This window comes from Caretta caretta, chromosome 10, assembly GCF_965140235.1.
Source record: "Caretta caretta isolate rCarCar2 chromosome 10, rCarCar1.hap1, whole genome shotgun sequence".
In the NCBI taxonomy this organism is placed as follows: domain Eukaryota; kingdom Metazoa; phylum Chordata; order Testudines; family Cheloniidae; genus Caretta; species Caretta caretta.
The window spans coordinates 7118981-7134411 of NC_134215.1; the positions used below are offsets into that span (position 1 = coordinate 7118981).

The 15431-nt window shown below is 47.8% G+C and overlaps 2 protein-coding genes across 4 annotated transcripts in view; one reads left to right on the forward strand and one right to left on the reverse strand.

Annotated features, from left to right (window-relative positions):
* Positions 1-15431, forward strand: part of SHMT1 (serine hydroxymethyltransferase 1) — a 24274-nt gene continuing 8843 nt past the window's right edge. Inside the window, exons 1-5 of one of the 2 annotated variants that reach the window (XM_048867889.2) lie at positions 1-371; positions 12061-12196; positions 13335-13480; positions 13887-14002; positions 14246-14406. In XM_048867889.2, the coding sequence (XP_048723846.1) occupies positions 12095-12196; positions 13335-13480; positions 13887-14002; positions 14246-14406 (525 nt within the window). In that variant the 5' untranslated portion in view covers positions 1-371; positions 12061-12094. Of the gene's footprint in view, positions 372-9143; positions 9289-12060; positions 12197-13334; positions 13481-13886; positions 14003-14245; positions 14407-15431 lie in introns of those variants that run through there. The other variant, XM_048867888.2, reaches the window with a different exon arrangement.
* LOC125644249 (chemerin-like receptor 1) overlaps positions 3109-15431 on the reverse strand; it is a 25756-nt gene continuing 13433 nt past the window's right edge. Inside the window, exons 1-2 of one of the 2 annotated variants that reach the window (XM_048867895.2) lie at positions 8765-8889; positions 3109-5923 (exon numbers count right to left, since the gene is read on the reverse strand). In XM_048867895.2, the coding sequence (XP_048723852.1) occupies positions 4824-5909 (1086 nt within the window). In that variant the 5' untranslated portion in view covers positions 5910-5923; positions 8765-8889 and the 3' untranslated portion in view covers positions 3109-4823. Of the gene's footprint in view, positions 5924-8764; positions 8890-15431 lie in introns of those variants that run through there. The other variant, XM_048867894.2, reaches the window with a different exon arrangement.

Here is a 15431-nt window from a genome sequence, read left to right on the forward strand (position 1 = left end):
GTGTATCAGTGGGAAGAAGAGGGGGGTCTATTGCCTGGACTCACTGGTCAGCTTTGAAGGAGTTTTATGGTTTTGGGGACTATTTTATGCTTTTTTCATAATTAACCTTTTCCAATAAGAGAGTGACAACTAAAGTGGACATGGAAGAAAATCAGTGGTCTTCCTTTGGTTTCAAATGAGAGACCCTGTGATAGTGAGAGGGTCTGACATGGGAGGACTCCGCACAAGGGAAGATTTATGTTGGGACTGATCCTGTCTCCAGCTTCAGCTGCATTGATGTTACTGGGGTGTTCGGTTGCGTAAGGCCTATGGGATCAGACTATGACAGCACCTGTTCTGTCTCCAGAGAGTTCATTAACAGAGCCATGACGGTGAGCAGTTAATTACTTTTGTTAAAAAAAATCGTTAGTGCCCTTCCTGTGTGTGGGACACTGGCCTCAGGAGAGGGCAGTATATAATGGACAAGGGAGGGGACATGAGGGTGCTCAGCACCTATGAACAATCCTGGCACGTGGATATTATCACTGGTACGCTGTGCAGAACACGTGGTTTTTTGGAAGTTATTTAAAGATGGGGCACCTGGCAGGCATTATGGGGAAGCTTTCTGGGGCATACAGGGAGGCCTGAAAGAAGGCACCAAGTTCAGGGTGGGATGAATTGACAAAGAGGTCTGTAAGGAGGCATGTTTAGGCAGAGGACAGAGTGAGTGGGGGTTAATGAGGGCAAGAAAGGAGGTGGGTCAAGTGGGGACATAGAACTGGTAGGTAGAATTCCAGGATTCTATTCCTGACTCTGTGTGACCTTGGAGCATTAAAAAACCTTTCTGTGCCTCAGTTTACCCTTAAGATTTTAGTCTGCCATAGGATTTTCTATAATGCCTAACATTAACATCTAAGTTCCCGGGGGTAATAATACCTACCACACAGGGGTATTGTAGGGCTTGATTTACTAACATTTGCACGCTGTTTAGAGACACACTGTATTTTCTTTCTTTCTGGGCACTATTGCATTACAAATAATAACTAAGCCTCATGACACCCCTGAGATGTGCTGCAGGGTACGTATTATCCCCATTTTACAGGTATGGAAACCGAGGCACAGAGCTGTTGAGTCCTACATTTTCATATTTGGGCAACAAAATTAGGCACCTGAATAAGTAGCCTGAATTTCAAAGGCACTGGGCACCTGCTGCTCCCACTGAAATTAATACAAATCTAGGCAATTAATTTTAGGTACCCACGGCTGCACAGTTTGACTGAAGCCATTTTCTCTCTGTCAGCCAGAGTCTGTGGTTCATAAAGGCTGCTTTCTGGTTGTGCCACTCCGTGGGACAAAGGGCTGTTGTGGGGGGCACCCAGAACCCTGCTGCCTAAATGCCCTCTGAAGTCTGCTCCCTTTTATGATGGGGACTCGGTCAGTGCCCAGAGGCCTTGGGATTGGGGCCTCCTCCTCTGGATTTCTGCCAAACGTAGTTTAGCTGGTCCAGAGAATCATCAGAAGTGCCAAGGTCTGTGCTGTGAGAGCCACTCCTCTATAGGAATTACATGGACTTTGCAAACATAAGTAAAAAGCAGAGAGGTCAAAGGCTGGTCTGAACAACCTTGATACTGCAGTTCACCTCTGGGAATAAGTAAATACCCCCTCAGCTGCATGCTGCCGAACAAACAGTGCCCTAGTTGGGTGCAGTTTGATCTGGAGAACAGACAGCAATTTCTGGCAAAGGTCAACTCTCTCTGGTAAGCCCTGCAAGCGCTTACCGGAGTGCTTGACTTTGTGAACAGTCCCACTGAGTTCAGTGTGGTAGCTGTGTTCGTCTGTGTCAGCAAAAACAACGAGGAGTCCTTGTGGCCAAACAATTGTGTTAGTCTCTAAGGTGCCCCAAGGACTCCTCGTTGTTTTTACTGAGTTCAATGGAATTACTCACATGCCTAAAGTTAAGCACCTATGTGGCACTGGAATGATCAATGTCTACATTAATTCTGTTAAATACTGCATGGGCCAATGGACCCCTACTGGCTCCCTACATGTATGTGAATAGGGTGACCAGATGTCCCAGTTTTATAGGGACAGTACCGTTTTTGGGGACTTTTTCTTATACAGGTGCCTATTACCCCTCACCCCTGTCCCGTTTTTTCACAGTTGCTGTCTGGTCACCCTATATGTGAGTGACAGTTCTCATTCCATACAGCCACACAATGTGTTCATATGTATGCGAACCGTACTGACAAGCAGGGGGAGCAGAGCAGATATAATTTATGCTCTTAGCTGGGCTTTTTTTTCTCACTTGGATTAACAGACTGGTATTGAACACTGGGTTTTCCAAACCTGCTAGGTGAAGGGCAAGGCAGCAGAGGACAAGTTACACAAGGACAGAAAGAAGAGAATGACAGTCTCCTATAACAGGTTTCAGAGTAACAGCCATGTTAGTCTGTGTTCGCAAAAAGAAAAGGAGTACTTGTGGCACCTTAGAGACTAGCCAATTTATTTGAGCATAAGCTTTCGTGAGCTACAGCTCACTTCATCGGACGCATACTGCGGGAAGTACAGAAGATCTTTTTATACACACAAACCATGAAAAAATGGGTGTTTACCACTACAAAACATTTTCTCTCCCCCCACCCCACTCTCCTATAACAGCATCTCACTCTACGCTGAAATGCCTTTCCTGATCACACAGGTTTTCTCTTCTAAAAAAATAAACCTGGCCAAAGACTGATTACTCCTGCTGAACAAAACCAAATCCTCATCCGGAACAGCTTCCAATCTGACGCTCAAGCAGATACAGCCCGGAGGCATACGGGGGGTATTATTTCATCATTCTCAACCAACTGGTTTTCCAATGTATTAAAAGCACTGAGATCGACTCATAAGGTAGGAACCCAGTCTTGCAATTGGATCCACATGCACAGATCCCTGAGCCCAGGCTGGAGCCCCATTTACTTCAGTTTTGGCCCTAACTCCAGTGGTCTCTGAATTCCGGATTGTTTGGCTGTTTTGGTTAGTTGTCCCATTGCCCCAGGGGAACTAGCATGGTCAGTTGTGATCATTGAGTATTTCCGTGTATTTTAGCACACGGTGACACGGCAGTAATTAGATCCACAGGCTGTGTGTTTTGAAATGTTTTTATTGATTTTTAACATTCATTACGTGAAGTACAAACTGTCAGGTCTCAGCTATTTGAGAGACAGTAAAATGTCGAACATTGAGAGCTGCCAGTCAGAAAAATGTGTATTTTATATCAAACTTGAGTAACAGGGCACAGCTATTAGTCCATGTCCCAGTATATCGTGGGAGGAAAATTATATAGTTTTACTACCTAGAGTCCTGATCCTGCAAAAACACATCACCTTACTCACATGAGTTGTCCCATTAACTCAAAAGGGATTACTCCTGGGAGTAAAGTTATGCTGTCATTACACCCACTGAAGGCAAGGGAAGCCTTTCTATCGACTTCAGTACATTTTGGAGCAAGCCCCATACACAATAGCATCAACGAGGATAAGGACACAATGTGAAGAGGATCAATAACCCTTGTGGATCCTACAGTGTCTTCCAGCCACCTTTTTGCTGAGCAGGTTATTTTCTCCTAAGCCTCTCGTTCACTAGGACCAGTGCACCAGACATGAAAAAGGATCTTCACATCTGCTGGTCTAACTTATTTGTAATCAGGATTTATCAGAATAGCTTCCCCCTTTCTCCTCTTGTGTGTGCACATATATATTTATAGGAGCAGCAATGCACCATGTTACCATTTAGTGGTGCTCAAGCATTTTGGAACCTCTGCAAAGAGCAGTTTGCAGCACATATGGCAACTGCTACAGCTATGCTCCTGCCACCTGATGGAAGTCAGGTGAAGTCAATGAGGCTACACAGCTGTAAATATAAGTGGGGTTTGGCCCTGGGTGTGTTGCATCAGAATCCACAAGGTCACCCCTGAGGTTACCCTGAATAGAAGACATTTGTTAAATGAGTCACTGTGGAGAGGATCCTAATATTTCTTTATGGGAAACCCTAGAAAGATAAGGAAGGTGCCGGGAGACCTGTCAGCGGATCAACAAAATAACGTAGTGCACAAGCCATTAGGCCTAAAGGGTTTGCTCTTCAGGTGCTGGATGTTTATACAGAAGGTGAGCAACGCTGAACTGATTACTGGTACGGTTTGACTGCTAGTAAAGGAAACCTGAATGGCATCTTAATCTTTTAAACATGGATATTGTGGAACACATTTTGCTAAGCACATATTAGGTTTTTTCCAAGGGAACGCTGCAGCGGGTATCAGTCAAGGCAGGGCAATAAAACAGACAAGCTACATCTCGAAATAACGGGCCAAGTGCAGACTGGATTTAACCCGGCTGGCATTAAATTCTCTGGGCCACATTCAGTGCTTATGTTTCAAGTTAAAAATGAGCAGAATGGCACAAACAGAGTAATTTGCACTGATCTGGTCCTCCGTGGGTGTGTCAAAATGAGTGCGACTTACACTGAGGGAAATGAAAAAGGTGGAAATAGCAGGAAAAGCAACAAATAGGAGAGTGTAAAGTGTACATGGCAGGGAGTTGTTACTTTATTTAACAACCCTCTGTCAGTTGCTTTTCATTCTACAGCCCCACTCCATCCAGCTGTTTCACCTCCTTGGTGTGTAAGTCACCCTGGGTTTTGCACATCCAAACTGGAGCAAATCACACTTCTTTATCACCCAGAGCCCATTTCTGCCTTCAGTGACACAATACGACTCTGATTGAAATCCACAGGAACTGCACTGGCAGAGGACAGAACTGGGTCTCCTGTAACTTAACACTAAAATTTGGGCCATTAGCTACTGATTAAACCCCTGGAATTTCTGCTTCAGAAGTGGCTCTGGATTTTCTCTTGCTGGCCAGGGTGTTCAGGATGGAGTCCTCACTGAAGGCCCCCTCGAAGGCAGAGAGAATGGACTGTCGGAACTTCTCCTTGAAGTCCTGCCCCACAAAGACATAGAGGATGGGGTTGATACAGCTGTTGAAGAAGGCAAGACTGGAAACCAAGGGGATCCCTATGTAAAGGGCCATTTTCAGCTCCTGATTGGAAGAGTTTTTAGACATTTCAAGCAAGCAGAAGACATGGTACGGAAAATAGCAGAGGAAAAACGACACTGTGACAGCAACAATGATCCTGAAAGGCTTAGTGGATCTGGCTAGATGGCTCCTTTTCATCCTGACAACAATGATGCTGTAGCAGACGAGGATCACGGTGAAGGGGATGAGGAACCCACATAAGAATCTGGTTACGATCATAGCTTTGTGCCTCATTTTCCACAGCCGCCGTGTCTCCTCAGATTTATAGTCATCAGACAGGGCAAAGTTATTGTAACAGCTGGTAACGTTCTTCGAATTAGTAGCAGTGTCTCGAAAAACAAGATACGGAGAGCTGATGATGAAGGCTAGGACCCATGTGACCAGGGCAATGTTGGAAGCCAACTTTGGTGTCCGGTGGTTACGAGACCACACAGGGCAGATCACCGAAATGCATCGGTCTATGCTGATCACCATTAGGAGGAAGACGCTAGCAAACATATTGAGGAAGGCAATGGTGCTGTTCAGTTTGCACAGGAGCTTCCCAAATGGCCAGTGAAAGCCCAGGGCAGTGTAGGCAATGCTGAAGGGCAGAAAAAAGGTGAAGATGAAATCGGCAACAGCCAGGTTTAGAAACCACACGGCATTAACTGTCTTCTTCATCTTGAAGCCAGCGATCCAGATGACAAGGCCATTGCCTGTCACCCCCAGCAGACACGCAATGCTGTAGACCACCATGGAAAGGATATGCATGCTCTTTTGGAGGCCAGAGAAGTAACTGGACACAGTGGAGTTTTCATGCTGAGTGGTGGAGCTGGTCGAGAACAGTGAAGAGGAAGAGATGTTCTCCATCACCATCTGGGCTCCTGAAACTAGACAAGCACACTTCTGCTAGTATTTGCATCACTGGCACTTGCCAGGCAATCAGTGTGAGGTGAGAATCTTTGCCAACAACAGCGCACCAACAACCCATCAGACCCTGAATCTGGGAAATAACTAACATTTAGTATTGACAATGCTTATCTAGAGCTTTTCATCTGAGATTCTCAACAACAGTTTACAAAGGCAGACCTACGTTACAGATGGGGAAAGTGAGGCATAAGGCATTTGAGTACCTTGGTCCAGATCCCAGCAAGACAGGGTCACAGCTAGGAGTAGGGAAGAGCTGTGTGTGAATATCAGAGGGCGGAAACTGGTCCTAAATGAGCCCTGTATCTGGTGCCTGATTTTGTCCAGCAGTTAAAGTAAGATATTCAGGCGTAAGCCCAGCCGCCTTTGGAGCACCTCAGAGTCCCACTACTATAAATGGAAACTCTGAAATCCGTCAAGACAAAAATAATTGATGCAAAGACTCCAGAATGCCTAGAAAGCACAATACCCAACTCACAGGGAGAATCGCACCGGGATGCTTTTCTCCTCTAACAGAAAAAAGAAAAGGAGGACTCTTGGCACCTTAGAGACTAACAAATTTATTTGAGCATAAGCCTTTGTGAGCTACAGCTCACTTCATCGGATGCATTCAGTGGAAAATACAATGGGGAGATTTATACACACAGAAAACATGAAACAATGGGTGTCACAATACACACTGTAACAAGAGAGTGATCACTTAAGGTGAGCTATTACCAACAGGAGAGAAGGGGGGGAGGGGGGAGAACCTTTTGTAGTGATAATCAAGGTGGGCCATTTCCACACAGTTTGTCCAGCAGTTGACAAGAAAGTCTGAGGAACAGCGGGGGGGGGGGGGGTAGGGGGGTGAAGGGGGGGAATAAACATGGGAAAATAGTTTTACTTTGTGTAATGACACATCCACTCCCAGTCTCTATTCAAGCCTAAGTTAATTGTATCCAGTTTGCAAATTAATTCCAATTCAGCAGTCTGTCGTTGGAGTCTGTTTTTGAAGTTTTTTTGTTGAAGAATTGCAACTTTTAGGTCTGTAATCGAGTGACCAAAGAGAGTGGACTGTTCTCCAACTGGTTTTTGAATGTTATAATTCTTGACGTCTGATTTGTGTCCATTTATTCTTTTACGTAGAGACTGTCCAGTTTGACCAATGTACATGGCAGAGGGGCATTGCTGGCACATGATGGCATATATCACATTGGTAGATGTGCAGGTGAACGAGCCTCTGATAGCGTGGCTGATGTGATTAGGCCCTATGATGATGTTCCCTGAATAGATATGTGGACACAGTTGGCAACAGTTCAGCCACTGAATGCGTCCGATGAAGTGAGCTGTAGCTCACGAAAGCTTATGCTCAAATAAATTGGTTAGTCTCTAAGGTGCCACAAGTCCTCCTGTTCTTTTTGCGAATACAGACTAACACGGCTGCTACTCTGAAAGTAGCAAAAAAGAAGAAAGCCACACACAAAAAGTCTCTATTTCCCTCCAAGCACAGTTGCCAACTTTCTGTTGCCAACTTGCTGTTACCTGGTGCTTTATGATTGAATTCTGTTTCAGCAAGGTGCCTTTTGGGATACATTTTAAGTATAATAATTTATTATAATCTAGTAGGACAGATTTTCTCCCATTTACAAGCAAATCCCCCTTTGAAGTCCCAGCCACCTCCTGCTTTTTTCACGGCCTCTCACCCCCATTTAATTCCTGGCACTCGGATTCACTTGGGAGCACTCACCGCTGCCGTATACTTCTCACCGCTTCTCTGCTCTCAGCTTCTGGGCACAGCGAGCAGTGCAGCCGCTGGGCTTATGGTCAAGAAGCTTCTGAGACAGTGAGTGGCTCTGAGAATGATTCAGGTTCGCTTGTTTGGTCTTTCCATGGCCTGAATTCATGGGGAATTTACGGGGTATCATTTATTCCAACCTCTTGTTCCTCAATTTACAGGGAGTAGAATTTAACCCGTTGGCATCTCTGGCCATAGCCTGTCCTGAGATGTTGTCCTAAGCAATCACTGTGGTTGGCAGAATGAAAGACGTCTCAAAGGTGCAGCTGTGAAAATGTGCCAAGTGACCCAACCCCAAGTGGAAGCTGTAATGCTGGGGACATGTGGCCCAAATTCACTATTGTATTAGGATCACAAGTCAAAGAGAATTCCCCAAGAGGATCACAAAGGGACAGATGCCTTGAGAGACCCTCTGAGGTGGGCACAATCTGCCCAGAATGAGGCTTCACATTGTATTTGGGGGTTGATCCTCAGTGTCTATTTGTGTCCCGGGGTAAGATTGCCCCATAGTGCTGAAGAAGTTTTCCACATCAGGGGAAGTTTTTCCTCCTGGCTTTTTAATTTGTACTGAGAACAGGAGGGAACCTGCTCTTACTGTTTTCGATCTCGCTCTGTCCTCTGCCATGTGATACGCACGGGCGCCTGCAGAAGTTGTGCCCCCTTCTAGGAGTCATTAATTCAAAATTACATCCTTAATGTTGTGTGTCCGCTTCCCTCTTGGCTGATACACTGGGGACTGAACCATTGACCTGCACAGCTATACAGCATGGGCAACTGCAGCTTGAGCTACAGAGCAACCATTGCACCTGGGCTGTGCAGTGCCGATCCGAGCCCACTGGGGGCCCTAAACGAGCATATCCCCCCACCCCACAAACTAATAATTAATAGGAGGTGGGGGGCAGGTGCTTGAGCTGCTCAGGGCCCTAAGCAGTTGCTTAGCCTGCTTATGCCTAGCGCCAGCTCTGGCTGTAATGACTCCTAGTCTCTGTGGACTGGCACAGGTGAGGGGGAGTCTGTAACAAACACTCACCAGTGGGTCACCGTTGCAGTAACGCAGGTGCCTACTGGGGGGAAGGCGAAGCCATGCACTGCGAGGACCCGGATAGTAAAGAGCTCTGGGTGTGAGCCAGGCTCCCAGAGGCAAAGCGCTCTCCCTTCCTCAGCCCGCTCCTGGCAGCTGGTGGCAGACCCCCCTTGCCTCCCTCCGGGGGCGGATTTCCCCCGCTCCTGCCGGCGGCCATGCTCCCCTCCCGCTGGGCATCGGGCCCCTCGTGCTCCCTCCCACCCACGAGCTGCACCGACCACCCACGTGCTGCTCTGGGACAGGTAAGACCCAGCTGGCCGGCGAGCTCGGCCTGGGCCAATAGCGTGGGGCAGAGGGCGGGACGGATCGCACTCGTGCCTCCGATTGGTTGAGGCGATTCCGAGGGTTCCATGCGCGGGGACCGGCGGCAGCTCGAGCGAGGCGGGGCGGGTCTGAACGTTCCAGTCCCGGGGCTGCCCTAGGTGCGAGTGGATCGAGTCTGCTGCCGCCCCTGGCGCGCCGGGAGCCTGGTAAGGGCGGTGGGTTCCCGTCGGGGCTGTAAGTCTAGAGTAGCCCCTGGGCCAGGTTCACTGGGATCCGGGTAAATTTCTGCCGGGGGCGACCTCAGTTAGCTTTAGCTCCAGCACGTGGGTTTGGGGGGGGGGCGCTGTCTCTCGCCCCATCTGCTGAACGGTATGGGCTTTGTGCCTTGGCTGGGCTGAGCTGAGCTGAAAGGAGTTTAGCAGCAGCTGCCTCTGCCTTTTGCATTGGGGGCTGGGAAAGCAACAGGAAGTTGGAGCCAGGATCTTGATGCTACTATTTTGGGGATCCCTAGAATCATAAAATATCAGGGTTGGAAGAGACCTCAGGATCTAGTCCGACCCCCAGCTCAAAGCAAGGCCAACACCAACTAAATCATCCCAGCCAGGGCTTTATCAAGCCGGGTCTTAAAAACCTCTAAGGATGGAGATTCCACCACCTCCCTAGGTAACCCATTACAGAATGCCTGCCTGTCTCTTGTATGCCCCTAGCATCTCGCTGGCTGGGGTGGCAGAACTGAAGTTGGAGGTAACATAGCAGAGGCTGAAGCAAAATCACTGTTGAGAAGGAAAGTGATTTCCTCCCTCTTTTGCAGCAGGACACACAGATCTGGGGTTGTTGGGAAAGTGGGTTTCAAATGCAATCTAAATTTCCTCTTAAATCAGTGACTGAAAGTAGTTAAAGTTCTTGAAGTGGGAGGAAATAGTTTCTACACTCCCCTTCTATCTAAAACAATCTTTTCTCTGAGGCCTACTGCAGATGCATAGGAAAATTATAATTATTTTACTGATTGTAATATTTTATAATTTGAATGGTAGCTGTCTCCAGCCAAAATGTATAACACAGACGCTAGCTGAAGGGCACAAAGTGAACTACATAGTGCTTTTCCTGAAGCATCAGGTGTTGGCTACTGCCAAAGTTGAGATACAGGATCTGATGGACCGGTGGGTCAGATATGATCCTTGGATCAGGGACTGTATCTTGTTTCCTGTATAGCACTGAATAAATGATAAGCTCTTAACAGATAGCATGGTCCAGTGGTTAGGGCCCTAGAATGGGAGGGAGGGAGACACTCAATTCTGTACACCGGCTTCCATTTCTGCCACTTTCTTTGTGAATTTTGGCAATTTGCTTAACCTTGGTTTCCCCATCGGTGAAGTGGAGAGAACAGTACTTGTCCACCCACCTTCTGTAAAGTACTTGGGAATATACCAGTGAAAAATGCTATACAAGAGCTTATTTATTCATTAATGATGATCTGGTCTGGCAGGAGCTGGGATATCAGCCGGGATGGAATGGCCAATCCTAACTTTTCCACTCTAAGCAACATCTCATTCTGACTCCATTTTTGCAATTCAGCATTTCTGATATGCAGAATTTACAGTGCCACAAAGAGGTAACAGCAGATTCATGGGGAAATGAAGGTACATTTAGAATTGCAGTGGGGAGGAGCTCTTCTAACCAGCTGTTCCTTTCCAAGCCAGGGCAGACAGATTTCCAAATGGACTTTAGTTATTTGGCATGAGCAAACAAATGCGATTGCCTAATTAGCTGTACATGACCTTTCACTAGCTTTGAGGAGTTAATGTTTAAAAGGAGTTTTTGTTTTTGACTAAGACAGAGGCTGTTCTGTCCCTTCATGACTCGTTGAGAGTTTATGCTTGTTAGCTTATGATCTCCATAGAAGTCACAGTGATGGACTTCGATTAGTGGATGCTTAGCTTTTTGCATTGGTCAGGCCTGATTGTCATGTTTACTGTAAATATGGAGGTTGGCATGGATCTAGTGTTCCACAGTGCTACTCAAAGTGGTGGTCCACAGACCGGTGCTGGTCCACGAGCCAGCGGCTGCCAGTCTGTGCACACATTGGAAAAAAAACCTGCCAGTCCCCCACATCAGATAGCTTGAGAAGCGCAGCACATGCTCTGGGCCTTCGACCTGCTCTGCAACCTGTATTCATATTGATCAGGGCCTTGCTCATATGAGAAATCCTGTGGTCTCATATGGGACTACTCCTGCACGCAAGATGCTACTTGTAAATAAGGGTGCCAGAGACATTTATCAGACATGCTGAATTTAATATCTCTTGTATGTATCAAGCAGACTGTCCCTTTAAGTAGAGCAGCTATTAAAAAACAACATACCTCTATCCAAAAATGTATTTACCAACTACTGTTACAAGTAGTTCTTAAAATTTCTAGAACTAAGAGTTTGGAGGAAAAACAATGCTTTTCTCTCTTCAGTGTGATTTTAATCACACCGAGTGCTGGCAAATGCCCAGTTTTGCTATTTCCTGTGTAGAGTCAGGTCAACAGTTTCCCCGGTTGTATGTGTGGATCTCTGACCCAGGAACAAGCGAAAGAAAAAACAGCTAAAATAAAGTGATTGTAGAACCACAGCAATTGCCAGGGGCAGGGATAGTCCTGAAATGACACACTTTAAAAAGAAAAAAAAAAAAAGGACTAGATTTTAAATGGATGGGGTCTCTAAGAAATGTAGGGTTTTCATTATCAGCTTGGTCCAAACCGCACTAAAATACTTTCTTTCCATGGATTTGGATCAGGCCCTGTATTCATAGATTTACTGGGTCTTATAATTTATAAAACTTAATTCACTGCAGGCTGCAAACTGGAACATCAGATCACAGCCTGGGAAGGAATCTATTTAAAAACAATACAGGAGTGCTACAGGGAGCGTTCACCTCTGGTGGGTGGCTGTTTTTAACAGTGCTCTACAAACTGTCCCACTCTGTTCGTTTTCAGACCACGTTACACCAAGCAAGCAACCGCCCCCGGCATGGCTCACTTAACCAATGTCAATGGAGAGCTCCCCAGTGCTGAACTCTGGGTGTCCCATAACAAGATGGTCGTGGAGCCACTTGATGCCAGTGACCCAGAGGTGAGAAGGCTTTTTTCCAGTTTTTGTGGTGGGGAAAGGGTTGCGTGTGTTTTGGCCGAGGGGAAACCCAAGCAATCGCAGCAGGAGATCTTGATTCATCCTCCCAGCTCTGGGACCCATGCAGCCAAAGGGATGTTGATCTTCCTGAGGCAATAACTCGGGGTGGCAGGTCAGTCCAAGTTTGGTCATCCAGTCCTGGGTTGCCACTTGCCTCCACTCACCTCATTTCCCATTCCCTCTGCCACATGCTGCAGCCCCAAGGGGGGTGGCAAAGGAGAATGCTTGGTAGCTCTCCTCACCAGTGTCTGGGAGCATCACCTCCATGGTGTTCCCAGCCCCTGCTGCCGTGAGTCTGAAGGTCCCTCAAAACCCAACACTCCCACATGGTGGCCTATAGCTGTGCCACATAATAGGTCTATTCAGTGTCTCATCCCAGATTTCTCAGGCCCAGGGTCTCTTTCCTCTGTGGGATCGGATATTATTTATATGGAAATGAGCATAGCTGTGGCCGTTGCATCTAGCACATTGTTACATGACAATGGAGCAAACGAGAAGGGGCGATCTATAGCCATTAGAAATTTAGATGAGCTGTTACGTTGTCTGTTTCTTTCTTCCAGCCAATTTTCACTGCCATAGTGCCTTGCTCTGTTCAATTTACATGTTCCTCCAAGTGCTCATTTTTGGGAAACATCTAACATGCAGGCTAATGTGTCCTTAATTTCATCGTGTTAGGCCTAGGTTATTCCCCCTGGCACCGCCCTAAATAACTTCTCCCGATCCTGCATATTTACATCTTTCCAGTATTTGTAGATTTGTCTCCCCCTTGTCTACATTCCCTTAGCCAAGTTCTATTTTTAACTGCAGAGAGTCAGCCTCCCTCCCCTGGTCTCTCCTTGCTCTTCTCTGCACTCGCTCCAGTTTGTCAGTATCTTTCTGATAGAATGATGCCCAGAACTGAGTCCAGGGTTCCAAGTTCAGAGCCACAGGAGAAAGGATTCTTGCCTCCTTTGTCCATGGCGGGATGTGTCTGTATTTTTCCATTCTACCATCTGTTGCTTTTTTGCCTTAGAGAGAGTGCCTCCCAGCATCTGATGCTCTGTACAGAACTGATAAGGATGGGGCTTCTTCTCTCTTAAAGGTGTACGACCTCATCAAGAAAGAGAAGCAGCGCCAGAGGCTTGGGTTGGAGCTGATTGCGTCCGAGAACTTCGCAAGTCGAGCGGTTCTGGAGGCCTTGGGCTCCTGCATGAACAATAAATACTCGGAAGGGTACCCGGGACAGAGGTGTGGAATGTGGGGGAGATTCACATCCAAAGGGTGTTCTCTGTGGGTGGGAGAAAGTCCAACCCTCCCTGGATTGGCTCACTGTCCTCGAGGAAGTGATTGCTGCTCCATTACGGGTCCAAGCAGCCACCGGCTGTAAATTGTTTCTTTCCCAAGGCAGGAACAGACGCACTGCACTTCGCTCCTTGTAGAGTGAGGCCAACGTGGGCTGTCGCCCTGCAGCTTCCCACCGTTCCTGCTAGGACTGTCACTGCCGAGCCTGAGGAGCATCAGGCGGATCCTCTACAGACCCCTGGGGGAGTGAAGAGGGGTCCGGTTAGCTCTTACTCTGCCACTGGCATCAGGGATGGAAACTTGTGGCATCGCTGATGTGGTAAGACTCCTGCTTTTCTCGTCCGTGTCGTAGGTACTACGGCGGGACAGAGTTTGTGGATGAGCTGGAGATCCTCTGCCAGAAGAGAGCTCTGGAGGCTTACAGGCTGGACCCACAGAAATGGGGGGTCAATGTCCAGCCATACTCAGGTAACAAAGCCCAGATCCTCCCTGGGAGTAGGAGAAAGGGGATGGCAGAGCCATTGGGACCCCTGCATTCCCTAACTTGGTCATCTCTCCCTGGGCTGGGTAGAAGTGTGAGTGCTCAACAGAGGGGACTGCTTTAAAAACCCCTTCCCAAGGTCACAGCCCGGACTCTTCCCCCCCCCCCCCACCTCCGAGAGCAGCGGTACCAAGTGCTCTGTGTGCTCAGGGGGCTGCCTTTCGTTGTAGGCTCCCCCGCTAACTTTGCGGTGTACACGGCCCTGGTGGAGCCCCATGGCAGGATCATGGGTCTGGACTTGCCTGATGGGGGGCACCTGACACATGGCTTCATGACGGACAAGAAGAAAATCTCAGCTACCTCAATCTTCTTTGAATCCATGCCCTACAAGGTAAGGGGACGCCACCCGGCTGATTGTGGGGAGATCAGTGGAGGCTAGCAATTGTCACCCCTCTTCCATGCAAGCGACTTATGCTGGCTTCATGCTCTGCCTGAGGTACTGGGATTTCTTAGTGTGCCCCGTATTAGCAAAGAGAGGGTGTGCTATGATGGTGGATACCGAAGGGTTAAATAGTCTTCCTAAGACAAATGGTGATGCTGGAGGCTGATGGGCCACAGCACGAACACTCAGGGCCTGATCCAGGGCCCATTGAAGGTGGGCGGGGGGGGGGGGGGGGGACACACGTGTCTTTCTATTGGCTTCGATAGACATTAGCTCAGGGCCTTAACCCTCCAGAGCTCTAATGGCCTATCCAGCGTGTGCCGGCTCTACTGAGCCCTGAATAGGGCTCCGGTCTCAAGTTGGAGGAAGGAGGCATGCAGCGTTCCAACTCTGTGGCCATTGTCCCAAAGCGGAAATAGAACAGAAGCTGGGCCAGACTCTGATGGGTGGGTTAAGCCAGTGTTTGCACTAAGAACCCAGCTGACATGGGTGAAAACTTCTGCTGCAATTGCCCAAACTTCTCCCAGTAGCTTCCTCAGTGAGTTGGAGCTGCATCAGCAATGACTGCAGGATTATTTCAGCAGAGATGGAGCCCCTGATGAAACCAGCACTCACCTGGGTGGAAGTACGAATTAGCCAGGATCTTGCTAAGCTCACATTTATATTCCAATCACAAGGGCTGTGTGAGCTGAGCCTCCGCCCAGGACTCAAGAGATCTGATTTCTGTTGCCAGCTCCGCCAGTGATTCAATGGGTGACCCTGGGTTAGTCACTTCAATACCTCAGTTTCCCTATCAAATGGGAACAGTGATATTTACCTTTCACAGGTTGGTTCCCAAACTGTGTTAACGTCTTTGACCTGCTCTGTAAAGGTTCCCTCTTATTAAACATGGCAAATTCTCTAGCTGGTGTGGTATTAGGGCTGCCATATTGAGCCTGAATGCCCATTTTGTTACTGTTCAATAACAAATAGTA